Below are 25,914 nucleotides of genomic sequence, written 5' to 3' on the forward strand. Positions count from 1 at the left end.
CTCATCAGCCCTTTTTGTATTTCCCACGGAGACCTGATATGATCTTGCTGGAACTGTGTTTGTTATTTTTACTCTGTGGAGGGAGGACTATAGCATTCTGTTCTGGTTGGCTAGAGGGGATTAATGGCAGAGAGAGATCAGGCAAGAGGAATACTGTGGGTAGAAACAAGAGTCCAGAAAAAGAATCAGCCAGTGCCACATCTCTAAGTCTTTGTATAGTACTAATTGCTGCTGAGAAGGCAATTGCTGGCATGGAAACACCTCTAGGAAGCTGTCCTGTCAGTGCAGTATATGTACAGTCAGTCTTCTGTTTTGGCCATTTTGCTGCTCTGGTGTCAGATATGTTATGAAATACCTCACCTGAAATACTCCCCATGAAGTATAGGTATGTCTTTATTTCCTCCTTTAATATTCTGATACTTGCTATTATTTTAAAAATATTGCTGTGATTGATCAAATGGTTTTGAGGAATTCACCAAGAAGGTTGAAAGACAGGTTAATGATTGATTCAAATTTTAGCTATTTTGCTTAACTTTTCACAGCTGCTTTAGAACCTGGTCAATATTGTGATCTTTTTACTTTGAAAGACTAGCTAAGCATTTAGCATAATAGAATATGAAAGTTTAGAGTGATTTATTTGTTTTATGATGAAAAGTGATACCTGATGTTCTGAAGTAGGTAGGTTTACTAGATTAACTTCCATTTTAGTTATTTTCAGGGGAAAAAAGGGATTTTTCTTTTTCCAGATTAAAATTTATCTTTTCAGAGCTGTTTGTTAAAGGCATAGTTGCACCTTATCTAAATGCAGTTATTTCACTATTAGTTTTTTAGGATTCTCTGTTTACATACCGTTGATATAGAAAGGCAAAAACGTGGAACTAGGCTTGTAATATCTGAGATTGCGATTTATTTTCTTTATGTTCTTGTGGTTTTAGTTGGATGAAAGTAGCTGGACAATGGCACTCTCACCTCAGCAGACAGGAATGTTTGTAAATCCAGACCTGTCCAGTATGACAGAAGATGTCACTATGAGTGCTGTACTGTTGCGTGAGGATGATCCTGGGGAAGCTGGTGAGACAATCTGGAGTTTTCATAATAATCCTATTTGTGGGATATAAATTTATATGTTCTTTTTTTCTCTATTATTTTGCTGCTATTTCTTAGTCAAAAACAGTCTAGTTGAAAAAGTTCAGAAAATTAAGCTGTTCCAGTTTATTGGAGTTTTGCAAATTTGTGTCTTCTGTGGAACCTGATGGAAAAAGTGGGATGCTCTGGTGATATCAGACACAGCTGGATTAGTGGATTGTGGAGATACTCAAATGAGTTTGCTTTCAAAACTTTTGCAGATGACATATCCGCAGCAAAATTTTTATAATTATTTTACTTAGTTCATAGCTTCTATCTGTCTTGCTGTCTTAGCTGATAAGTTCTTATGACTTTATCGGATCTAAATAGTTGATATCATCATTGTTCTCATTTAAATTTGTGAAAGATGAGATGCCTTGTCATCAGAAGGATTTTTTTGTAGTCTGTTGGGGTTTTTTATGAAGTTGCATCTGACTAATATGGCTTTCTTATTAAATCTGTCCTAGCTACTATGAGCATGTACTCAGATTTTCTGCATTCCTTCCTGAAGCATACATCAACTACCATTTTTGATCTTGTGGATGAGTATGAAAATATTTGTAACAGTCAGGTAAGTAGTTTACTTGCCCTTCCCAAAGTAGTATTGCTGAGAAGTCACAGTGCTTAACATACTTTAAATCTTCCAGCCGGTTGCAGTGTTACGAGTCATGCTAGCATTGAGTATCACTCAGTGATGAACATCACTCTTTCTTCATACACTACTTTGGCACAGAAATACCCGTGGTGTAGCTTGCTGAATACTAAAAAATGTCATCTGGCTGCCACTCCACTGCAAGTGTCAAGTGGCAACACACAGTAGCAGATGTATAGATGTTTTTCTTAATGTTAATAAGCTGGATTAAAATGTACTTATTTTTCTCAGGTATAAATAAATAAAATCATTGTATTATGATGCTTTAAGTTTTCTGCTACGTTACTAACAACCTGGCCATAGAGGACTCAACATTGGCTCTAAGGTGTCTCTGATTTTAGACACAGTTCTTCATATGACTGGTTGTTTGATTGTCAGTTCAGAATCAGCAGGGATTGACAATCTGAAAGGAAGAAATTATGATGCTTCTGTCAGTAAGGGTTGATCACAAGAGAGGTGTGCAGATTAAGTTTTTTTAAGAGACTTCATACCTATATCTGTGTTAGGAAAATTTGTTCTTAATGGAGGGTTGCTAGCCATCTTTTGTGCAAATTTATTACTGGGGCTGAGATAGAGAATGCTGAGATCTTTGATGAGGCATGTACCACAATTGTACAGGTGCTCAGGTAGGAAGCAGACAAGAGGAAAATAAATGTGAACTTGATTATTTTGTGAGATAGTGGAACTCCTGTTGGAGGATATGGATAACATCTACAAGGTCAGGGAATAATAGAGTGGGTGTTTTAAGCCGTGTGGAACTGAGGGGAGTTGGCTGTATGTTGCCAAGGATGTACAAGAATACAGTGAAAGATGCTGCTCTAAGGTGTAGCTTGGATGTTGCTGGTGGGGCTTGGCATGGGAGTGGAGGGACAGCCCTGAGCTATCGTGCTGCTTCTCAGCTGTACCCTCAGATTAGCCCAGTGGTTCCCAGCAGCCATAAGCTCTTCATATTTTCGGGGGAGGGTAATAAAAGAGAACAGAAGACTGTGCTCCCCTCTTGCATCTTACTGGTACACGTATTCCTTTTCTCCAAATCTGTTGTTCACCTCCCACTTGAAAACCGATGACTATATTGATGCCCGATGAATTGGGTACACCTAAAATATAAGAGATTGGGACTCTTCTTGGAAGTAGTAGGAGCTCTGGAACCAGCTACCAATGGAAAAGACTTTATTGTGTAGTTTTCTTCATAGTAAATAAAGGAAAAAATAGTAGAATTTCTTTGTGGTGATACTATAAATTATGTGGTAACCAGCAGATTGGGTTCCCTCATTTAACAGAGCTAGAAGGGAAAAAGTATCTTTCAGGCATGGATAAATGCATAAATGTTCTCACAAATACCATTAGGGCTAACTTAATGTTTGATATTGATGTATATGGGAAAAAAGCTGGGGATTTTGGTAGCTGCAACCACTCTCTTGGTTTATATCCTCTAGTGTTAATGGGGTTTTTTTATTACTAATTAAGAGAATTTACGATGTATTGTCTACCTATTTTGAAGAGATGGTAATGAAACTCGGTTGTCGAAAGCATTTAGAAAAAAATACACTGACGGGCAATGTTAACTATGTATAAATTTATCTACCTCAGGTGAATATACTGGGGAAAATAGTTTATCGGGCAACTCCTGGACAGCAAAAGTTTTCCAAAACTGCCAGTGTCTTGTGGCTTCTTAAGCAGGAGATGGTAACTTGGAGACTGTTGTCCTCGCTTTATAGGTAATTCCTTTGAAAAGCGTGTTATGTTTTTGTACAGAGATGACTTTCTTGGATATGTTTTGTATGAGTTTATACATAGGGAGTGAAGCAATTAAGTACCTATTAGTAAGCTGTTTATGGAACTAGGTTCTGATATATATGTCTATTGATTATCTATTTACAGAAATGAAAGTTTTAAAGAGGACTGTTCTTATTACCTTTGCAACTTCTAGTATTTTTTTAAACATTTTTATAAATGTTTTTAAACTATTTTTACTCATGCATTCTGTTAAATTTTCTCAGCTTTATTTTAATCATTAACGTTTTGCACTTTTATTTCTAGAGACAGAATACAGTCTGCACTGGAAGATGAAACTGCATTTGATATCACAGTGAGTGTGGACTTTTTTTGTGGTTTTTTTTTAAGTGTCATAAGAAGCTAAATAAGCAAAATACAGGCTAAATGCTTTTATTGTATTTTTAGAATCTCAAAATTCAAAGGTGAAAAATGAGACTGATTTTTATCAAGACAAATATTAAATTATTTTGTATATTGTGAAGAGTAAATCTAAATATTCAGTTCTAAAGAGAGAATGCTAGTGTAAAAAATATTCTAAACTATTGTTTGTTTTATTTCCCTAAATATTCCACATACGCATGGAAAATCGTAAAATATCATGAGTTGGAAGGGACCCGCAAGGATCATTGAATCCAACTCCTGGCTCTGCACAAGACAAACCTAAATTCACTAGAAATAACTATTTATTTAGTTTTAAAAGCTGCATCAGTAGCTGTAATGTTCCCATAGGTCAGAGGTAATTTTGCTTTGGCTAAAAGAAGAACATGTGGTCTCAAACTGTCTAGCCTTTGCAATTCTGACTGCAATTTATTGCAAGAGAAATCCAGTTTTTTTAGCATTCTTTCAGCTGTAGTCGTCTTGTTTATGTCAATACAGCGCTTCCAGTCTTTGCTGCCAGAATTGCTTAGGAAGACAAAACAATAAGTAAAAAGACTCTGCCTTTGTAAAATTTGTGATCACAGTTGCTTTCTTCTTGAAAATAAAATAGCTTACTCTAGAATTCCCAGTGCTAAGTTGTCGCTGTTAAACACTGTTGTGCCAAAAAAAACCAGTCTCCTGTTATCTGTGTAATTTAGAAAAATGCATCTCCTATTCTCTTTTTATTGCAAGTCTAATGGAAGGTAAATTAATGCAGGAGATCAGATAGAAGGATCAGGGCTCTGGGGTTGGTTTTATTTTTTTGTTTTTTTCACACTTGTTTATGTTAAATGTGCACATGATCTTGGAAAATCTCATCTTTTTAATGTATAGTAATGAATGGGGTTTAGGATGACATGAGTGCAGCCAGTGGAATCCATGGATCTACTGTGTAGAATCTGTGGTCATAAATTTGTGAATTATGTGCTGAATCTCATTATTACAGTTTTTAGTGTAACTTGGATGTAAAAGATCATCCAAATAAAACAACTTATAGTGTCATCCATTTTTTAAAAAGGGGGAGGGGAGAGATAGCATACTGAACTTGTAGAAAGTTTATGAATTACTATGTGTTCAGTTTGATATTCCTTTTTTGCAGTAGTTTTCTTTTCCATGAAGTAGTAATCAGCTTTTTCTTAAACAGGTTTTAACTGCTAGTGAAAAAACAAACGTAGACAACTTGTTTCAGAAAGATTCACTTGTTCGACAAAGTCAGGTATGACGGGAAGTTTTTAATATAGGAACGAAAATAGATTAAATGTTTATAACACTAATGTTCTATGCACTTTTTGAAGTTGTTTCTAATACTTTTTTTTATGTTCACTCAAGTGTAGTATTCCTTGTATACATAAAAATAATGCTCTCTAGTTTCTAATGGTCAGGATGTTTTTTCAGTGTGGCTTGGGGACAATGAAAGGCTGAGAGCTGTTCCCATTTGCAGCATCTGTTACTGTTGATTGTGCTTAATAAACTGTTAAATAGCACTGTAGTAAACTGCAGCATCCAATGAGAAATAGAGATTAAGTGCCAACAACCTTCATACTGGTACTTAAAATGCAAGTGAAATAGTCTTCTAGATTTGTATGCCATTTGGTTGCTGAGTAGATAACAAATAGATACAGAAATGAGAGGAAGACAGTAAAACTACTATTTGTTACATATTTGCTTTAAAAATGCAATTTAATTTTATTCCAGCTGGTGGTAGATTGGCTAGAGAGCATTGCTAAGGATGAAATTGGGGACTTCTCCGATAATATTGAGTTTTATGCAAAAACAGTATATTGGTGAGTTCAGACTTTCTTTAATTATATACATGCTCCCATCAAGTGTAAGATTCACAATCACAGAATCACTCTTGGAAAGAAGTGGATTTTTTAAGTTGTTCATTGCACTTCTTTTCTTCAAAGTCAGAGATGTAAAAATTGAGATTTCTTACCTGTCTGCTGAAGTATATCTTCTCAGAAGTCAGTTACTGCATTTTGGGAGGCAAGGATGGAAGGAAAAACCATCAAACCAACTTAAATTAATCTTAACATAGATGAGGATTACTTTTATGTGTTTCTCAGGTGGTCAGTTCTTTGTCTGGCTTTAATTTTTGCCTGTTTAATTGTTGTCCCTTTATGACCCTTCACTAGAAGCCATTATTGTCATCTTTACTATCACTGATGGGTATGGCAGAAAAGACCAAAGACTACCTTTATAAACCTGCTTTTAATGGCCAGTGAATATAGGCTTTTGCAATCATGTTTATCCTAAGCTGAATTTCTGTCCTTGACTGAATTTATAATGAAGGCTAATGGGAAATTTTGCTTATGCAGAAATCAATTAATAGTTAAATACATGAATGATTGAAATAATGGATGCTTTTGAAAGGAATCAGAGATATGTGTATTGATTCCAATGCTTTTGAAAGAAATCAGAGATATGTGTATTGATTCCAATGTTGTACCTCTTGTGAAATGTTGCATTTTCACAACAGTAGCACAGTCCATAATAAATCAACCAAACCAAGTGTCTGTTCTGTAAACATATTTCATGTAAGAAAAAATATCTTTCAATATTTGTGTCTTATTAAAAGATGCTTGCTAAAAAAACATTTTTCTGTAAAATATTGCACTGCTTTCAGGGATAACACACTGCATACCCTGAAGCAGCGACAGTCAAGTACATACATTGGAAGTTCTCGAGCTCTGGTAACAGAGTTGGTAAGTATTAGATACATATAAGGCTTGATTTCAAAATATGTTAGAGAGAGCTATTTTCACAGCTTTCCATCAATTCTTAGATAGTTGTGCTATCTAAAAATCAGTACAGAAATTGTGAGGCAGGGCACCTCAAAAGTTCTTTTTGGGATCACTGTGAACTTCCATTTTCTTTCAGGAGTCACTTCCGTATCCCCACCCCCCATCACAAGTACTTGTGGCCTATTTGGTGAAGTAAATGGCTTTATTATGACTTTTTATGTCTGAAAGATACTCATGTTCCTAACCAGAAAAGCTTAGAAAAATGTTTGGGAGCCATTGGAGCCATTACAAATAAGGGAATTCTGTCTTTATGCAGTGACTAGTACAATGAAACCAAGTCCTGAGGCAATTCTTTGAGAGTTACTATAGTAAAAGCTAGTAGGAGAGAAGGCAAGGAAAGAAAGTACTGTCCAGCAGAACGAGGTAATGAACTGCACCAATGACAGCAAAGCAGTCGTAGAAGATTGATTCAATGGGGGAGTGACCTGAGGTATTGAGTGGCTTAAGAAAATCTGTTTGGATTAAATAGAAGTGAGTGCCGCTGTTGTAAAAAGCCTTCTCAGATAGAAGGTGGAGGAGGAGAAACAGTGGTAGATGGATAGACGGAAGGGGAAAGGATGTTTGAAGGTGAGAAGAGACCTGGAAGATGAGAAGTTTAGGGAAAATAACAAGGCAGTGGAATAAATAAATTGCATTGGCTTCTTTCAATAGGAACAGTGACAGAAGAGGAATAAAAGAAATGAGAGAGGAAAAACTGAAAAGTATCATGCTCAATATTACATGCATTGTACAGATTGTTGTGCCAACATGAAAAAGTGACTCCAAATTATAAAACAGGGCAGGAATTTAATGGAAGAGACGTATAGGCATTGTGTGGATAAGTGGTGACTTTTTTTCTCGCAGGATCCAGATGCTCCTATACGACAGAAACTGCCACTTGATGATTTGGACCAAGAAGATGATGCAAGGTTATTGAAGTATCTCTTCACTCTCATCAGAGCAGGAATGACAGATGAGGTAGCATAACTTTTAATTAAGTAAGATTTAAAATATCTTACTGTGAAAGCCAATGAAAAGCTGTATACTAAAATGTCTGTTTAAGTTGGGCTTGCGATGATTTTCAATTTGTTGTCAATATTGAGCGCTAAATTAGCATTTTAATGAAATCTTGCTTTTAGTTAAGTAATTCTGGGCATAGAGTAGATGTTATGGAAAAAATATACTTTGGGGTTTTTTGGTTGTTTGACAATATTTTTTCACTGTTGTGGCTTGATACTAAATACTGCCAGAAAACACACAGAATGTTTCAAATAACTTCCTTTATAATCATCAGTGGATTATCACGCATGTATATATAATGGCAGTTGAGTAAGGGGAGGGAAAGGGGACTTGAGATTCTTGTTGCAAAGACCTTAGTCATAGGAATATGGTTCCTTGCTCATATTCTGTTCCAATATGGCGCACATCTATTCATTGTCTGATATTATGGGAATGTGAGCATATTGCTGCAGGGCATTATGAACATGAATATAAATTCACAGCTTCAGTTGGGATTCTAAGTCAAATGGAAAAGTAGATGACTGCATGAAAAGATGGATTATACATATAAGCAACAGGACAACACTTTAAACTTATCAGAAGGATGTGTAGTAGCTGTTTAAGCTAACAAAAAGAAAGCTGTAGCACATTTCTCGCATTGCTGTAAATACTGACTGAAAAACTAAAAAGTTTGGGGAAAAAAAGTGAATGACATTTACTTTGAAATCTTTCAGTTGTTTTAAGATCCTCTGTGCTTATTTCTCACATAGTAGAATCTACACAAATTAACTATTTTAATAATGTTCACATTTTTAAAGAAGAAGCTGGAGATTTTCCTACCTTAAAGTGTGTTGCTGAGAAAATCCATTATTTTTCAGGCACAACGCTTATGCAAACGATGTGGTCAGGCCTGGAGAGCTGCAACTTTGGAAGGCTGGAAATTGTATCATGATCCAAACATAAATGGAGGTATCTGCTCCAAAGTACATTTGAGACAGATATAAAAATAGAGCAGAGGGCTTTCTCTTAATATCTGTCTGTGGCAAAGAGAAATAGCTGTTTATTAAGAGCCTTTTTTGTATCTAAAATATTTTCCCATGTCTGTTAATGTTTAAAAACTAATATGAAATCACTTTAGTTGAAAGTATGAGTTCATTGAATTCATCTAAATATGTTAAAGTCACTTTCTTTTTTAAAATCAGGCATAATCACTAGGAATTAGACGTCTCAGAGTTCTGGACAGATCTTCTCCACCTCCATATAATACTTCAGTCTGTATTTTCTTAACATCTGACTTGTGCTATCTAGTACACATTTTGTTAGTTACAAACTCAAATTGGACTCTATATCTTCAGAAAGGTGTAGTAGGGCTAGAGTTCAGCAAATGCAACTGCAGGAAATAGAGATGCTTTTAAAATACTTGAAAATTATTAAACTACCTTTTTCCTTGGTAGTAAGGTTCCTTGCACACGGTCCCATTTGTAACACAGTGCCTTGCTTCTCTCTATGCTCAGGACATCGCAGGATTTAGCAAGGAATTTAAGAACAAGTCTAAGTGTTGGTTATAGGTGGGAGTGGAAGGCATAATGCTTTCCTACTTTTCAAATCCCAATAGCCTGTCACTTTTATCTGCATGCTACACCAGTGTCCTAGGCTTGTTTTGAATCTACTTACCTAACTTGGTGTTACATGAGTTTGAATGCCCTCATGCAGGTGCATGCAAAATAGCAGCACTGAAACAGTGACATTTTTTAAAAGTTTTGATTCCTTAAGATATAAAAATTCCTTTTTTTCCTTAACTTTGTTGTTTTTCCAAATGTTAACATTGTAGATACACTATAGCCAAAGCAATAATTTTCTTCAAAGCTAGATAGTAGCCAAGCTTTAAAAATACTGTAACTTATACATACAAATTTACCAAACTTGCCAGAACAGCCACCTTGTGGCCCAGTCAGAAGCATCAAAATGCTTTGGGAAGCATTTCAAAGTGATTGAAATTGGGTTAATAACAGAAAATAGGCTTTACCTGTTACTGGGTTCTCTTTTTTTAATAGCATTTTTTTCTTTTGTTCCTTGCACTCTCTCCCTTTTTTTTTTTTTAATTATTCTTTGCGTGTAGGAAAAGAGCTGGAGCCTGTTCAAGGCAATCCATACAGGTGCATTTGGAAAATTTGTTGTTGGCGTATGGCTGAAGAGGTAAGATAATGCTGGTTTGCTTGATATTAACACATACATTTGAACTTTCCTGAACTCTGAAACATGATTTTAAGTAAACCTACGCCCTCTGTGTTTGCTGCTTATAAGATTTACAATTAATGCTTCCAAGAGGACTTCTGAAATAATGTATTTATGTACTGTAGTGAGAAATCTACATAATCAGCAGCAGTTTTTCAGGAAATGAGTTCCTTTTTTTTTCTTGTTGAAAGTAAAACCACTGACACTTTGACTTTCATCTTGACTTAATTGAATGGGAAAGGAAAAAACATTACTTTCTTTCCAGGTCAATATACATTTTTCAGGTAAGTTACAAGGGGATGCTAGTGAAGGGAAAGTCACTTGCTATTCTTGTTTTGGCTCCTTGTGTGTCCTGTGGTTTTCCATCTGTTAAATGGAATGTTTTCCAATGGATTAATCTAATGTAAAGTGGCTAGAAAACTTAAATGCTTTGTAATTAAAAGTTTGGGTATTTTTACTGTTTATTTTAGGAGCAGTTTAATAGGTATGAAAGAGCAATCTATGCAGCCCTGAGTGGAAACCTCAAACAGGTGGGTCAAGCCTCCTAGATTGTTTGGTAGTTGTGCATTTTCCTTCTCATATATGACAGTGATATCATCAGATTTCATCAGAAATATTGCAATTAGTGGTTATTGTACTTTTAAAGATGTAGTAAACAGGACAATGGCAAACACTGCTGCTCCTTGTAGGACTGTGTCTTAACTAAATATATGATAATCTTTTCTTAGTATTATTCCTGCTGACTTTTCAGTCATCCTGCTTTGATGAAGGAAAGGCTGCTGTTCATGATGGTTACTAGTCTGCTTTGGTGCCCAGAAATCTGATCCTAACTTATAGTTGCTATGTTTGGGAGATTGTTCTCCCTCTCTTGATAATTTTTGCTCTGTTTTTTTAATCCATAGCTTCTTCCAGTTTGTGATACCTGGGAAGATACTGTTTGGGCATATTTCAGGGTCATGGTGGACACTCTAGTTGAACAGGAAATACGAACATCCGTAGTAACTGCAGAGGAGATGGAAGAACTCCCTAGAGACTATTTAGAAACAAAGTAAGTTTCAAGTAAAATTATGCTCCTACACTCAACAAAGCATCCTGTGTGGTCTGTTTGGAATATTCAAGGTAATGTTTTTTGTCTTTTCTCTCCTACTTTGAAGCTGGACTTCTGAAAAGGTTTTTGAAGAACTTCAGGCAACAGACAAAAAGGTATGTAATAATTGCAGTGTTTCTTCTCCCTGTTTACCATTTTTAACTAATCACAGGGTTCTGTTTTTACTGCACTATATGATGAAATGCACTATATGATTCATTTTATATTTTCTACCTCTATAATGTGTTATTTCTCAATTCAAGTAGATTTTTCTATATATTGCCACCTCTTAATGATGAAAATTATACAGATTTTGTCTTGCCCTGTATCTGCCAAAGCAGCCGCATGTGCTAAAGAAACAGCTGACTGTCACGTGTTTTTGGACATACAAAGCAGACAAGAGTAAATCAACTATTTAACCCTGACAGAATGTTCGAAGATTGATTACATTGCTTTTCCTTTATAGAAGGTTTGTGTGCATATTTCAGAACAGACCTTTCAAAATTTAAAAGCATATTTGCTTTTGGAATGATTAAATTGAAACTACACTTACTTTTATTTGATAGCATGGACACATATTGCTAAGACAAAGACATGCAGTCAGCTACAGATACACCCAGCTGCATTTGCCATTGCAACACAGTGCAGTCCTCACCATATAGCAAATTTACAGGTGTGTTTGGATTGCATTTCTTGCATTAATGCATTAATTCCTCTATAGCAGGGGAAAAAAATATCTTCTTCCTCAAGTAGCTTTCACAGGCCTTTCCTTAGGGATTTATTCACATTGTTGCTTCTTCTGTGACTTTGTAGAATCTATTATCTGTAACGTCATCGTTTATTCTCCTCTTCAGAGCAAAAAGCCCTTAGTCTTGGATCTCTTCCATGAAAGTATTAACTGTACAGATCTATATTCAAGCTTCTTTCTTTCAGTTTGTCGATATTCTTGTAATTTGACATGGAGATAGCAAGTGCCTTTTCTCTTGGTCTTTATGAATAATACCCTTTGAAATAGGATAGCTTTTTTTTCCCTGAGGAACTTTTGCTTTATTTATAAGTTTGTTTTCTTCATACATTAGGCTATAAGATTTTATTCAAAGTTTGAAATTTCTTTTTCTGTCTCCAGAGGGTTATAGAGGAGAATCAAGAACACTATCATGTGATTCAGAAATTCATTATACTGGGAGATGTGGATGGTGAGCTTTTCTCTAAGTGATTTTTAATTGTCAACTGACTACATTATTTTGAGTGACCTTTCCAGAAACTTTAATGTGAATGGATTAGAAGCATGCAGTAGGCAAACTCCACCTTAAAGCTGAGCCCTGAAACAGTAGGGACTTTGTGTAGTTTGACTTTCTGCAGTTTGACATATAAGGTAGTTTTCAAAGAAGTCGTAAAATCATGTAAATGTGTTCGGATATATGCAAGACTTTTCCTGAGAAATTATAAAATACATACAGTAGATATTTAAGCCAAGTCTTTCCAAAATTATTGCTGTTCTGTTTTGTTGGACTTTTTTTTGTTGGACTAAATTGCATTTATTGAATAAATGCATAATTTTGAAATATTTTTTAGGGTTTTTTTTTTCCCCCATGATACGGCTAATACAGACATTTCCTTGGTGTCTATAGGTTTGATGGAAGAATTCAGCAGGTGGCTTTCCAAAGACAGAAGTGTGCTCCCAGGACACCTCCTTCGTTTCATGACACATCTTATTCTGTTTTTCCGCACTCTGGGTATGCAGACTAAGGTAAGTTCTCTTGTATTTGTTTTGTTGTCATAGCAATAGCTAGTCTTTGAAGTAGAAGTGCTTGTGTGCAAATACATAGACAACGTAGAGGGATGGTAAATTACTTCCAGGCTGATGAGGAGCTGTGTGCTTAAATAGTGTATTTGTTGATGTTGGAGCCCAAATACAACAGCCAAAATGAGAAAAGAGCATCCTCCTCTCTTCCAGTTCAGCTTATAAATTGTTTTTTGAGGATGGTGGATTTTACTCATAAGCCCTTTATTGAGAAGGTCCTGACTCAGACTTCAATGTTAGGCTTATTCATAGCAGCCAAGATGTTTTGAATATAACCTGTTATTATAGACAGTTGTTGGAACTGTATGTATTGCTGCTGTAAGCTTATATATGTTTTTGCTTGAGGTAGTTACTACTAGCTGAAACTTTCATATAATCTCAAAATATGAACTAAGTATAGCTTACTAGCTACTTAGCCTATTTATGCTAAATATGCAGATGGGTCACATATCTGTAATTACTCTTTTCTGAGGAAATCACAGGTAATTACAAGCTCTCCTTTTCTACTAGTTTAAAATTTAGAAGCCCTTATGTAACAAATAAGTTTCTGAATGTAACGTCTTTTGACAAATCGCAAATGTGTCTCTTCATTAGACGATTTAAACACAGCTCTGAGTTATTATGTTTAGTCATGCCTCCAGTCGTTGTTTTATTCCCATGTTGAAATTTATTTTGAAGTCAGTTAACATTTAGCTAAATAAGAGGAATGTGTGTGTATGTATGTATGTATTTTTATCCAGACAAAATTTGATAAAGTAGGTCTTTAGGCTAAAGTGTAGTAAAACTAGCCATTAGCATATGTTTAACAGAGGGGACAAAAAAGGGGCAATTTCCTACATGACTTCCCTTGTGAGATTGTGAGTAACTGTTGATTCTGCCTCCAGAATTTTGAGTAGGTAAATTTACTGGACAACTCGATCAACCCTCAGTAGACTTCAGGGAGAAGAGGCAGATGTGCAGACTTTTACAGTGTTCATTATTTGTTGTTTGTATACAATTCATATCAGTATATGCTTAGATGAAGGTCTTTAATTTACATATATAAAAATAAAATGATAATTCTTGACAGCAACAAACACTTGAGTCTTGGCTAAAGCTGTTCCAGGTGCTCAGACTATACTTTGGTTGTTTAGTATAGGCTATTACAGATGAGCAAGGTGATATTTATACCCTATTACATTATAATTTTCTATAATAAAACAGTGCCTGTAGTACACTGCAATAGTAATCTGTATGCCTGGCATTTTGTTTATTAATTTAAAAAATATAGTAAAATGGAAAGAAATAAAAAATATTTTAAAAGTAACATCCCAATTAGACTAAAGACTGTATTATCCAGTTGCTGAAAAAGAAAATCCTTGAAACACTAAATCTTTGAATTAGAAGATCTATTTCTTTTTAGTTACACTCCAAGAGAAACAGTTCTTCCAGTTGAACCTGTTTGTGTAGATGACTGAAGCAGGAATAAGCAAATAACCTTGTGTCTGTTTTAATAGTGATAGCCTGTATCTTTTACTTTATTTTTCACATTATCTGATTTAAAATTGAATTTATATTTGTTTGCAATAAGGAGGAAGTTTCTGTTGAAGTCCTAAAGACCTACATTCAGGTAAGCTTTCAGAAATACAGTTTGCTTTCTCTAATGTAATTTAGACATAAAGGAGGAAGAAAAGGAAACTTAAGGTTACAGGATGAAAAGAGATATGATGCAGCTAATGTTCTCTTCTGGAGAGATACATGGAAGTTTGCCTAATACACAGAGTTTCTGTCAGCAGTTCTTAAATAAGAGACAGTTTTATTGATCCTTGTTTAGAAGCTGAGTGGAATCTTTCTATATCAGGATAAAATAATCAGAAGTTTGTTATACTCTTACGTTTTTATCTAATACATGTTTTTACTTAAGTGTAAACACACTTATGCTCTTACACAGTGGAATATAGTATGTTTATATATTATATATATATTTATATAGCAATGGATATCTTCTATATATTTGCTTCATATATATTTGCTTCTTGTTCTGTATATTTGCTTTTTATTCTGCAGCGGATGGTATCTGAGAAGCACATAGACTTAATAGCATTTTATGTGAGCCACCTGCCCCCAGAGCTCGCCGTTGCTCAGTATGCTTTATTCCTTGAAGATGTTACTGAAAGCGATCAACGTCACCACTGCCTTGAGTTGGCAAAAGACGCAGGTGAGAGATCCTGAAGTTCCAATTATCATTTTATATCCTAGGTTCTTTTATGTTTTTGCTCCAAGACCTAGCTACAAGTATGATATTTTTTCCTTTCTGTGTCTCTCTATTTTTCAATTAAATAAAATTAATTTACTGATCACTTCTTCAAGAAGGTATATAATGTGTTTTAACTAAGTTGGAAGTGAAGTTATTTTCTGAATTAAACTAAATATCACTGGCTGCTGGATTATGTCCAAACACAGCAAGAACTAAATGCCAGCTGCCTGTTTCAAATACAGGTTCTGAAGGTTGATGTGATCATATTATTTCAGAGAACAATTTATAAAAATATATACCTGTTTGTGGATTTAGGAAGGTTATGAGTATCTTAATTCTTCTGTTCTATTTATAGTGCATTTTCTTAGCCGTGGTGGGTTGCTTGCATTAATGGTGATCTTCCTGCCAGGCCTATACATCAAACCAAAAGGGACTACAACAAAGCAGCATACTGTTTCCTCCGTGCCACTCAAAATTCACAAAGAAATAGATTTACTGGAGATTTCAGTGTCGTAACTTCTCTTCAATCATTTTTCAGTCATTTTCCTTTAAACTGGGCTAAGGCTTACAAAAATAAGCCTTAGCTTATAATCCTGCTTAAGCATCTGTAAAAGAGCTATTCTGAGCTTTTTCTGGTACATTCCTGTCAAATCATGGTCTTGCTGTCAGAACTGTAGGAATCAGTGGTCTTAGCAAATATATCTGTATGCTGGTCCTCAGCACAGACTGAAAAACTTGTTAGTTGTATTGTTATTTTTCTCATATTTTATATTCTCTCATATCAAATATCGTTCTTGTAAAATATCTGCAATAAATTACACAGCTTAAAGGCTTAAAATTTTTTCTGATAATATGTGTGTGAACAGACTGATAAGAATTAAGAGTAGTAATTCGAGTAGTAAGGAATAAGATCAACAGTTGGAGTCTGAAATTCATTTTCTGTCAAGTTGGAGTTCATGGTAGTTCTTACATAGTTCTTTCTTAACCCAGGTCTGGATGTTGCAACCATAACAAAAACTGTTGTTGAAAACATCCGCAAGAAGGATGCTGGTGAATTCAGTCACCATGACCAAATGCTAGATACAGGCACAACAGAGGTGAGTACACTTCGCAGAGCAGATATTCCAGTTTGCAATCAACTATGGAGTCTTCGATGATGTATGGTCCATATCTGTCTTTCAACAATGGTGAAAATTGCCTTGAAAAAGGCCTATTGGGGAAATGTACTTTCCATGTGACCAAGTGAGAATATTGCACAAATCCGTAACTTCTGTTTCTGCTTCTCCTTGATCCTCGTGTGTGTGTTGCTCAGCAGCCATGTCTGTATGCAGACATCGAGTGAAGATAAAGCCCATGAAATGACTGCAGCAAACTACATCATAGTTGAGAGTAGGATGTTCTTGTAGCTTCTACAAATTACGAGGATTAATACTTTGGATCTCAGATGTAGCTTTTAACATGCTCAAGTGATATTTCTACATATAGCAGATGCTGCCTTTACTGACAGTTTCCTTTCACCACTATTGAGCGTCGGCTGGATCCAACTCAGTACTTTAGGGACAGTGAGGTACTGTTAATAGCCTGTATTCAAAGTGCTGCTTAGAAAGCAACTGATTGTTTGCAAATTTTTGGCAATTTGTTTGCTGTTCAGTACAAAGTTTAAGCTCTCTAAGACAAAAAGGTAGTTTATCTAACACAAGAGGTGCAGGCTGATGGCACCTCTGAAGATTATAGCAAGGGCTCCATAAACCATATTTGTACAGTGTATTCGTATTAAAGTTTGATGAAAATGCATTGTAATCCATAAAAAATTTTGAGAGATGATGCTCAGTATCTTGGGAACACTTAGAAATTAATTTTTTTATTATTCCATATTGCAGATATTGTTCTCTAAGCTTTTGAATAGAGTGATCCTTCTTACCATGTCGTAATGCTTTCCAAACTTGTGTATTTCATTAACCAGATTTAATGTGTGTAACATCAGCTGTATTTTTGAGATGGTAGTGAATCTCTATGTTGGTTTTTACAGGCAGATCAGCTGAAAATAGATGTGATTGACTGGCTCGTATTTGATCCTGCACAGAGGGCAGAAGCACTTAAGCAAAGCAATGCAATCATGAGGAAGTTCTTGGGTACTAAGCTTCACAAATCTTGTAGACTTTTTAAATGTTGGTTTTGTTCTCTTTGGCTCTTGGCACTACATTTGACATAATTTTGAATCTAGTCTAAAAGCATGGCTTTGCCAGCTTATGAAAATAAGGCATGGAAATTGCAAAGCTGTTGATACCCAGTTCACATTCTCATAGCATCCAAGAAACATGAAGCTGCAAAAGATGTGTTTGTGAAGATTCCCCAAGATTCTATAGCGGAAATATATAACCAATGGGAAGAACAGGGAATGGATACTCCACTTCCAGCCGAAGATGACAATGCTATACGGGAACATTTATGTATTCGTGCATATTTGGTGAGTTTCAAATATACAGTATTCCAAGTTGTTACTTAAAAATAATGGTGGGTTTACCTTGGTGGTTAAAGACTAGCTTTGTCCATTTAACTTCTGATCTTTGGATGCATTATAGCTGTGCATGTAATGACATTCTGCTTATTATATGAGACAAAAATGTCCAAACACTGTTTCCAATGCAATCCAGGAAGCCCATGAAACCTTTAACGAATGGTTTAAACACATGAACTCAGCTCCACAGAAGCCATCTTTGTTACCACAAGCAAGTTTCACTGAAAAAGTGGCCCATGAACATAAAGAAAAGAAGTATGAGGTAAGTAGAAGTCCAAGTTATTTACTGCAAACTTTTATGGTTTTGCTTAGGAGGCAGTCTTAGTTCAATGAAACAGAGTGGAAGACTGCTATGTCACATTGCTTAAGAACTCTATTATAAATGATTCTATTTTTAGGTTGAAGGGAGTAGTATAAGACAATAGAGTAATAATGGCACTGCACAATAAATTCTGGTTTTTTAATATGACTTAGCTTTACATAAGATATTGTAATGTAGTAGTAAATATTCATTATAATCTGTTGATTGTCAGTGTTATTAATAAATCTGAGCACTTGATTTTGCTATTAACTCTTTATTCTTGTATTTATCACCTTTTGTTTTCTAAAAGATGCAGCAGTTTTGTTTTGCCAAAAGTTCTTTTTGCGTGCCTGACCAGTACGAATATACTGTGTTCAGTTAATACAAATGTTTGTTTTATAAGCATGGCAGAACAAGTTGTTTAAAATTATGTGCCTCGAGAGGCTTTGCTTCTGAACAACTTGTCTGACTCTCTGGACAGGGAATTAAGCAAGGATGGAAATAGCTGTTAGCAGCAGGTTTTAAGTTTTAGCCACTGGCTGAAGATTCTAATTTGAATTGGAGCTGCGCTGACTGTTGCATGCTGGTGAAGACTCTATTTTAAAATAGCCTTGGAAATCATCCTGTTCTGCAGTAGTTTATTTTTTGTTTCTTTGCCAGATGGATTATGGCATTTGGAAAGGCCTCTTGGATGCTCTTACAGCTGATGTTAAGGAGAAAATGTATAATGTGTTGCTGTTTGTTGATGGAGGATGGATGGTTGATGTTAGAGAGGTAAAATAAATGTTTATATCACAACACAGACCACAAAGCACAGATTGTACCCAGTTGTACCCTTGTCACCTTTAGTTTGATGTGTTCCTGTTTAATTTGCTCTGGCCTTGCTGTGACCAGTTACAGCTTGCTTCCCCTACAGTTACCATACAAATCATATCTGACAGCCCAATCTAGGCTGGTTAGTCCAGTTTTCTGCCTCTGATGCTACTAATTACGTGGTTATGCTGAGTTGCCTCTTAAAAGTAGATTTTCTTAATACTAATATGCTGTATTACTCTGGTAAGGATGCCGAGGACGACCCTGAACGAACACAGCAGATGATTTTGCTGCGTAAGCTATGCCTGCCAATGATGTGCTTCTTACTGCACACAGTGCTGCACAGCACAGGGCAGTACCAGGAGTGCCTGCGCCTGGCGGACATGGTCGCTTCTGAGCGGCACAAGCTTTACACGGTGAGTTAGTGAGGGCTGCAGGCAGCTCAGCTTTCATTTAAAGGCTCCGTGGGTTGGCTGTGTAAGAAGTTTCTATATAGAGAGGAAGATGCCATATGTTCCTTAACATCATAAGTTTCTTTATCGCTTCCCATCAACGGCAAGTAGTAAAGGGTTTCCTTGTATTCTGACTTAAAGAATCAAAGAGTTAACTTTGAAACACTGAGGATGATGGCCAGTGTTTTCACAAGCAGTTCTTCTGAATACTGCAGTTACTAATTTTTGGATGGGAGTTTAAAGGTTGGACTCCACGATCTTAAAGGTCTTTACCAACCTAAACAATTCTATGATTCTAAGTTGAGCTGCAGAATTGTAATTGATTTTGCAATTACATTTAATTTCAGAAAGGTATAAGCAGGTTTGCAATTGTTTACCCCTAACCTTCTTTCCCTCTTAAAGCCTGGAAAAAAACTCAAAATGAGACAGAGCTGTCTTGAGCCTATCTTCAGGTTTTGGATGCTGCTACTAGCTTCCTGTGCCTTACTAAAGGTCATTCAGAAGTGCCTGATGCTCACACTATCTTGAATAGAAAGAAATTGCTTTAATATCAGTTATATTCATGGCAAATAAATATAACTGTATTATGTTTGAGGTTTTATTATTTATTCTTAGGTATTTTCAAAAGAAGAACTCAGAAAGCTTCTGCAGAAGCTGAGGGAATCTTCTCTGATACTTCTGGACCAGGATCTTGATCCTTTGGGATATGAAATTCAGTCATAGGTTTTCGTGTAGATACCTACAAAAACTTCTGAGCATGGACATTCTGGTTACATAAAAAAACCCAAACCAACAAAACCATTACTTGGACAAATTGTTCTGATTTTTTGGGGGGAAACCTCCAACTCTCAGATTTCAATGCAAACTTGAAAAATTCTGACCAACTTCAGAGATGTTATTTGTTAAACAACCTTTTTCATAATTTTTTTTCCTAATAAAAGTGCTTCAAAAAGAGAAAATGTTTGTTTGTTCTAATCTAAAATGTCATTATATAAATATGGTGATTGTATGAACCTCTTTGCTATATGCCAAAAAGAACCGCCCATAGACTGGAAACATTACTTGGCAGGAAAAGAATGTGCATGGGTACAATGAGGAGAAAAGTGAGACTGCAGGAACGTGTATGTGGAAAGCAGGGGAGAAGAAAGCAAACGCCTGGGGCTAGAGGAAGCAAAAGTGAGGGGCTACATCCAGCCCTTCAGAAGAGAAGGCAGCCTTGCTTCAGGGCTTGTGCTGTTCTACCGTACATCGTGGAATTGCTAAAATGCTGCTGAACCAAAGCAAGGATGTTCATATGTTGAAACTCCCGAGATTTTGTAGTTTATTTAGAAAGCTTGTTCTGACCCTCTTTACCTGTGTAAACACACATTTAGCTGCCTTTCCCTTAACGCGAGAGTGCAGAGGACACGACCGTAGTGGAGTTAGGCAAGGGCTTTGGCTCCTTCACCCGTCGGTGTCTTCTGACGCCTGACAAAGAACTTCGTTTGTGCTGTACCTGTCTACCTGCATTTTCGTGTGTGTATTGCCGGAAACACCCAGCCCGGTTGTGGAGAGGTACCTTGGAGGGACGGAGCGTTTCTGCCCATCGCTGGGCTGTTGGGCAGAGCTGGGGGGTACTGGGGGAGGGAGTGGACGTACACAGACAGGTACACACACGCACAGACAGACAGACACGCACCCACACTCGCTCCCCGTCGCGTTCCGGGGGCGCTGCCGGCGCTGGCCCAGCGCGGGGCGGGCAGAGCCGCGCGGAGAGGGCGGGGCCACCGGAAGGCGCGAGCCCACGTGTCCCGCGGGGCGGGGGCGGTGGGCCCGGCCGGTTCGCTGGCGGCCGCCGGGCAGCCTCAGCCATGGGTTGGCTGCCGGCGCAGGGCCGGCTGGCGGCGGGGCTGCTGGTGAACCTGGCCGCCTCCATCTGCATCGTCTTCCTGAACAAGTGGCTGTACGTGCGGCTGGGCTTCCCCAACCTCAGCCTCACCCTAGTCCACTTCGCCATTACCTGGCTCGGCCTCTACCTGTGCCAGGCGCTCGGCGCCTTCTCCCCCAAGAGCCTCCAGCCCGCGCAGGTGCTGCCGCTGGCCCTCAGCTTCTGCGGCTTCGTCGTCTTCACCAACCTCTCCCTGCAGAGCAACACCATCGGCACCTACCAGCTGGCCAAGGCCATGACCACGCCGGTCATCGTTGTCATCCAGAGCGTGGCTTACGGCAAGACCTTCCCCCTGCGGATCAAGCTGACCCTGGTGAGGAGGCGGCGGGCTGAGGGGAGCGGGGAGGGGCGACGCCGAGGGCAACAACCCCGCCTAAAACCCCCTTCTCCACCTCCGCAGGTCCCCATCACGCTGGGCGTCTTCCTCAACTCCTACTACGACGTGAAGTTCAACGTCCTGGGGATAGCATTCGCCACCTTGGGCGTCCTGGTGACCTCCATCTACCAAGTGGTGGGTATTGGCGGGGGGGGGGAGCGTTGGTTGGTCTTCACGATACGGCCCCTTGTTTTGATCGCCTTTCAGTAGCATCCAGCCTTCTAAGAAACCCTCCGTGCTCAGTGTTTTGTTTTTAAAAAACCCACCAAATTTTGATAATCCATCATAACCCCTGGTAAATTGAGGAATTGATCGTCCTTGCTGCTAAAAATTGGGGTCATCTTTAACGTGAGTGTATTTTCAAGAGGTGAAAAGCGGTAAAACTCCTTTTTTCTAGAGAGAACTGATGTTCTTGTTGAAGCAAGTGCCTTGCATTTGAGCCTTTCCCTAGAAAGGACGTTTTCCAGTCCTTCAGTTAATCCCCTGGTTTATCCTTGAGGTATTTACATTTTGTCAGCATCCTTTTTCAGTTTCGACTATACACAATCTCAGGTGTTTTTGTAGAGAGTGTGTTAATACATATGCATAATATACACACAGTACAACCTTTCTGGATGATTGTGGTTGAAAAAATAGACATGTCCAAGGACCGTCTTAGCCCTTTCTGCTTTAACATTGTACTAATAGCTCAACCAGTTCATTACTGGCCACAACTGTAAAAGTCTCCTAAATTAGCATCCTCTGTCATGTTGATGTGATAGTCATCCATTTAAGTGTGAATTTCTTTGCAACAGACATACTGTACCTCCTAAAGAAGCTTTGATCTGCAGTGTGTAAGATGATAATTAATGGTCTGGTCTCCTGTCCTGTTTTGGGGCAGGAGGAGGAGAGAGATGCTGTATAATAACTTTAAGTGATGGTGTGTGTACTGGAGAAATGATAGTATTTGGGTGAAATTATTCTGTAATGTTAAAAAAAAACCCTTAGCAAATTCATATGCTGGAATTCATGTTACCATGTGATTCATGTGATTTATGAAGTATTAAACATCATTCTTAAGCATGATATAAAGTTGCATCTTTTTGGCTGTAACATCTATCTTCATAGCCATAGATAAATAATACGTCTTAAAGCATGCTACCTTGAAAATTGAAGTTACAAGTTAGAGTCAATTATAATCAATATTGAAATGAAATCCATTAAATTTGGAATAAACTGGCAAAAGAAAGACAAACGTTTACTGATTTTGTTAGCTCGTATGTGGAAGAAAATAAGCAGAAAGGTGCACAAGCAGATCTCTGCCATGGCAAAGGTACTCAGCTCCATCACAGACAGGATATGGAATTTGTGTTGAATATAAAAGGGAGCCGGCATTTTCTTTCTAGTTCTGCTACTTTTTTGTTCTTCCTCAGGTGCAATACTTTACCCCCAGGCAATGGGAAAAGGCAGGTTTAGGCACTCAGAACTTTTTCGCTGTCCCTGCATACTATTTTCTCTCTTGTCGCTTTTGTGCTTGCAAGCAACAAACACACAGGGCCCCCAGTTAGGCGAAAGTGATGCTCAACAATCTGTTTATGTAATATTGTCCAGGTGAGATTCCCTGTGTGTTAGTAGCCAGTTTGCTTTTGCTCAGGTTTTCAGTTTGTGGGGTTTTTTCCTCGTGTTTAACGATTTTCTCTTTCGGTTTTAGTGGGTAGGCGCTAAGCAGCATGAGTTGCAGGTAAACTCTATGCAGTTGCTGTACTATCAGGCACCAATGTCCTCAGCTATGTTGCTGTTCATCATACCCTTCTTTGAGCCAGTCTTCGGAGAAGGGGGAATATTTGGGCCTTGGACGCTTTCTGCTGTGGTAAGGCTTTTATTGACTTCATTTAAATAATTATCACTGATGTAGTTAAACTTGATAGTAAGATATATTTCTATGTGAAACAGGTTTTTGTACAGCCATTGGCTATGGTGAGATGAGAGGGGCGTGTGCAGGAGAAAAGCCCTTTGTTGAGTCTGCCCCACTTCCTCTGAGGAGCGAATCTGTCAATTTATTTATGTCCTTAATTCTTGTTTCTGTTTAGAGGGCATCTGAACAACAGGAAAATCTGTGAAAATCCAGAAGCTTCCCCTAATGTATTAAATTAAAAATAATGTAAGTGCTCTAGTTCCAGCTCTTACTGTCCACTCAGAGAAAGAGATAAGCGTGCTCACTTTTGACACTCTCAACTCTTCTTCTGTGGAAGGATGTCAATAGTGGTTGTTCACTAGAATTAGTAGTTCATTTTCACCAAGAAGACTATAATTTCTCTCTGTATCCTGTCCAAAAAAGAGGCAGTGGCATATTCTTACCAATGCTGATCATGCTCCTCAGTGGTGGGTCACTTCTTGTAGCATTGCAGCTTATGAATGGGTTAGCAAGTATTCACAATAATAAAATCAGATATTTTCCTTAAATAGTTTTCATTGTGACCATAAATAAGACTTTGTCTCAAAGGTAAAGAATGCAGCCTCAGTGTGCATGAGCAGCCAGATTTTCCAAATCACTCTTAAATGTTCATCAAGGGTAAAGGAGAAAAGGCTTGTGGGTCTCTCGGTGTATATTTATGGAGATCGTACCCTGAGCTGCTTATACACATCACCAGTGTCTGGACTGATTTGAAGCCATTTCTATTTTTGTTCTTCGTATGGTTTTCTTGCCTGATACTTTGCATTTGAAAGTAAATGAAACTAAATAAATAACCTGGGAATGTATCTACAAAAGCGGGTCAGATTACTGACTGTGTCCATTAATCCACAGATAATGGTACTGCTGTCTGGAATAATAGCCTTTATGGTAAACTTGTCCATTTACTGGATCATTGGAAATACGTCACCAGTCACGTATCCTTTGTAACATTAGTCGTTTCTCTTGTTTCCAGATGAATTGTGTTGGAATTCATTTGGGCTGATTTATTGTGGCAAAATTGTTTGTAACCTGCCTGCTTTATCTTAAATGATGAAGCTGGAAAAGCATGTTCATGTTTTAGTGTATTTTGTTTCTTTGTTCGGGATTTGTATAGGTAATGGCGGTTCCCTCGCTGACCTTCATACCTGCAAAGAATATTAATCCACACTTTGGTTACTTTGAGGAAGTGTTGGCGTGCGAATCAGTTTGAAGTGTACGATGGGTAAAAGGCTTTAGGTGGAGGTTAATACTCACAGGCTGCAGAGATGCAAGAAAATTGCGGGAGTTGGAGTCAGCATGGCCATACCGTTGTGTGCTTTGGGTGTAACTAATGAAATTTCCAAATGTTTCTTTTTACAAAAAATAATACTGGTATTTGCTGTTATCCTTAATGGATGTCTAGGTATAACATGTTTGGACATTTCAAGTTCTGCATCACCCTCCTGGGAGGGTGCCTCTTATTTAAGGATCCACTATCTGTTAACCAAGGCCTTGGGATTCTGTGCACATTGTTTGGCATTTTAGCCTACACGCACTTCAAGCTTAGTGAGCAGGAAAGCAGTAAGAGTAAATTGGTCCAGCGTCCATAAAGCAAGATTTTCTGAATACTGTTGTGAAGGAAAACAAGTATTTAAATATGCATTGATTCTAGAATGCACGAAATTGCCTCAGTCATTTAGATCTATGGTTTTAGTTTAACTACCAGGATTGTTATTCTGTAACTAAACCAAAAGAACTGAATTATGTAGAATGCTGGGGTTTTGCCATCTCAGTCCATCCTATCATTTTCATTAAATTAAAACAGTAACTTAAAAGAGAAAAAGGCATACTTCAAATTGCTGTGGAAATTGTACTGAAGTAATTGTATTTTTTGCATACCAAATGAGATCATGATAGCTACAGTTATAATACAGAAAGAGAGAAAGAAAAGGAATCCTGTCTCTGTGATCATGCCGTTGTTGCTGTCATGAAGAAAAACTTGGAGGCACTTTTATGCAGATGTTCTGGTATGTAGTAATGCTTCCTCCTTTTTGTCTGGTAAACAATGAGGAGGAAAACATACTTTGTCCAGCTGTTTTAAAAAAGGCCACCAGAGTCATTCCTATTTCTTGTGTGCTTTCTTATCTGTGTTTGGCTTCAACACAGGGATAGATTTTTGGCTGAAGAAAGTAGATAAAATTACAAGTGGAAGGAGACCAGAGGTGAAAGTGGAAAACTTGAAGCCATAGGCCAAGCTATAGAAAAATAGGAAATCAGATCTAAACAGTTCATCTTAATTTTTTTCTTTTAGTCTGTCAGGACATTCATGAAGTAATTAATGTTTTGCAAAATTTTGTTACTGCATTATGATTTTCTCTGTGCCAAAACCAAGACTTTACATGAGATCTTGTAAATACTTGTGAGCCCAATAAAATCTCTGGTTTTGTGGTAATAACCAATTATTTTGCAGCCCTTGCACACAGCCACCCATGCTAAAAATA

At 37.4% G+C, this 25,914-nt stretch overlaps 2 protein-coding genes and 1 long non-coding RNA gene across 6 annotated transcripts in view; 2 read left to right on the plus strand and 1 right to left on the minus strand.

Annotated features, from left to right (window-relative positions):
* Window positions 1-20,152, plus strand: part of NUP107 (nucleoporin 107) — a 28,988-nt gene extending 8,836 nt beyond the window's left edge. For 2 of the 3 annotated variants that reach the window (XM_027679724.1, XM_027679723.1), the window contains exons 5-28: window positions 936-1,071; window positions 1,593-1,696; window positions 3,368-3,495; window positions 3,818-3,866; window positions 5,115-5,186; window positions 5,666-5,754; window positions 6,597-6,675; window positions 7,618-7,731; window positions 8,631-8,721; window positions 9,872-9,948; window positions 10,458-10,517; window positions 10,890-11,035; window positions 11,142-11,190; window positions 12,201-12,270; window positions 12,706-12,824; window positions 14,449-14,487; window positions 14,925-15,075; window positions 16,105-16,211; window positions 17,144-17,246; window positions 17,421-17,581; window positions 17,769-17,894; window positions 18,594-18,707; window positions 18,995-19,162; window positions 19,814-20,144. In XM_027679724.1, coding sequence (XP_027535525.1) covers window positions 936-1,071; window positions 1,593-1,696; window positions 3,368-3,495; window positions 3,818-3,866; window positions 5,115-5,186; window positions 5,666-5,754; window positions 6,597-6,675; window positions 7,618-7,731; window positions 8,631-8,721; window positions 9,872-9,948; window positions 10,458-10,517; window positions 10,890-11,035; window positions 11,142-11,190; window positions 12,201-12,270; window positions 12,706-12,824; window positions 14,449-14,487; window positions 14,925-15,075; window positions 16,105-16,211; window positions 17,144-17,246; window positions 17,421-17,581; window positions 17,769-17,894; window positions 18,594-18,707; window positions 18,995-19,162; window positions 19,814-19,921 — 2,460 coding nt within the window. In that variant the 3' untranslated portion in view covers window positions 19,922-20,144. Of the gene's footprint in view, window positions 1-935; window positions 1,072-1,592; window positions 1,697-3,367; window positions 3,496-3,817; window positions 3,867-5,114; window positions 5,187-5,665; window positions 5,755-6,596; window positions 6,676-7,617; window positions 7,732-8,630; window positions 8,722-9,871; window positions 9,949-10,457; window positions 10,518-10,889; window positions 11,036-11,141; window positions 11,191-12,200; window positions 12,271-12,705; window positions 12,825-14,448; window positions 14,488-14,924; window positions 15,076-16,104; window positions 16,212-17,143; window positions 17,247-17,420; window positions 17,582-17,768; window positions 17,895-18,593; window positions 18,708-18,994; window positions 19,163-19,813 lie in introns of all 3 variants that reach the window. The other variant, XM_027679722.1, reaches the window with a different exon arrangement.
* LOC113965827 lies at window positions 2,012-8,680 on the minus strand. Its single transcript, XR_003533653.1, has 2 exons — window positions 8,593-8,680; window positions 2,012-2,180 (listed from the first exon to the last, which is right to left on the minus strand). It is a non-coding gene; the product is annotated as an uncharacterized LOC113965827 (long non-coding RNA).
* Window positions 20,153-20,970: 818 nt separating the features above from the next.
* On the plus strand, window positions 20,971-25,039 carry SLC35E3 (solute carrier family 35 member E3). 2 transcript variants are annotated; one of them, XM_027679669.1, is made up of 5 exons: window positions 20,971-21,438; window positions 21,526-21,636; window positions 23,192-23,350; window positions 24,287-24,369; window positions 24,837-25,039. In XM_027679669.1, the coding sequence occupies exons 1-5, from the start codon at window positions 21,049-21,051 to the stop codon at window positions 25,021-25,023; spliced, it is 930 nt and encodes a 309-aa protein (XP_027535470.1). In that variant the 5' UTR covers window positions 20,971-21,048; the 3' UTR covers window positions 25,024-25,039. The 2 variants fall into 2 exon arrangements, with proteins under 2 accessions (XP_027535470.1, XP_027535471.1); XM_027679670.1 differs by lacking the exon at window positions 24,837-25,039 and adding an exon at window positions 23,571-23,641.
* Window positions 25,040-25,914: the final 875 nt, after the last annotated feature.

The sequence above is a fragment of the Neopelma chrysocephalum genome, unplaced genomic scaffold (assembly GCF_003984885.1).
Source record: "Neopelma chrysocephalum unplaced genomic scaffold, ASM398488v2 Primary Assembly neopelma1_59, whole genome shotgun sequence".
NCBI lineage: Eukaryota > Metazoa > Chordata > Aves > Passeriformes > Pipridae > Neopelma > Neopelma chrysocephalum.

What these genes read in the sequence shown, in the direction of transcription:
- SLC35E3 (XM_027679669.1), top strand. Translation starts at nt 21,049, where the DNA reads ATGGGTTGGCTGCCGGCGCAGGGCCGGCTGGCGGCGGGGCTGCTGGTG. An exon ending in TGCGGATCAAGCTGACCCTG is followed by an intron (nt 21,439 to 21,525) that starts GTGAGGAGGCGG and finishes CCACCTCCGCAG; the next exon opens with GTCCCCATCACGCTGGGCGT. An exon ending in GGAAATACGTCACCAGTCAC is followed by an intron (nt 24,370 to 24,836) that starts GTATCCTTTGTA and finishes ATGGATGTCTAG; the next exon opens with GTATAACATGTTTGGACATT.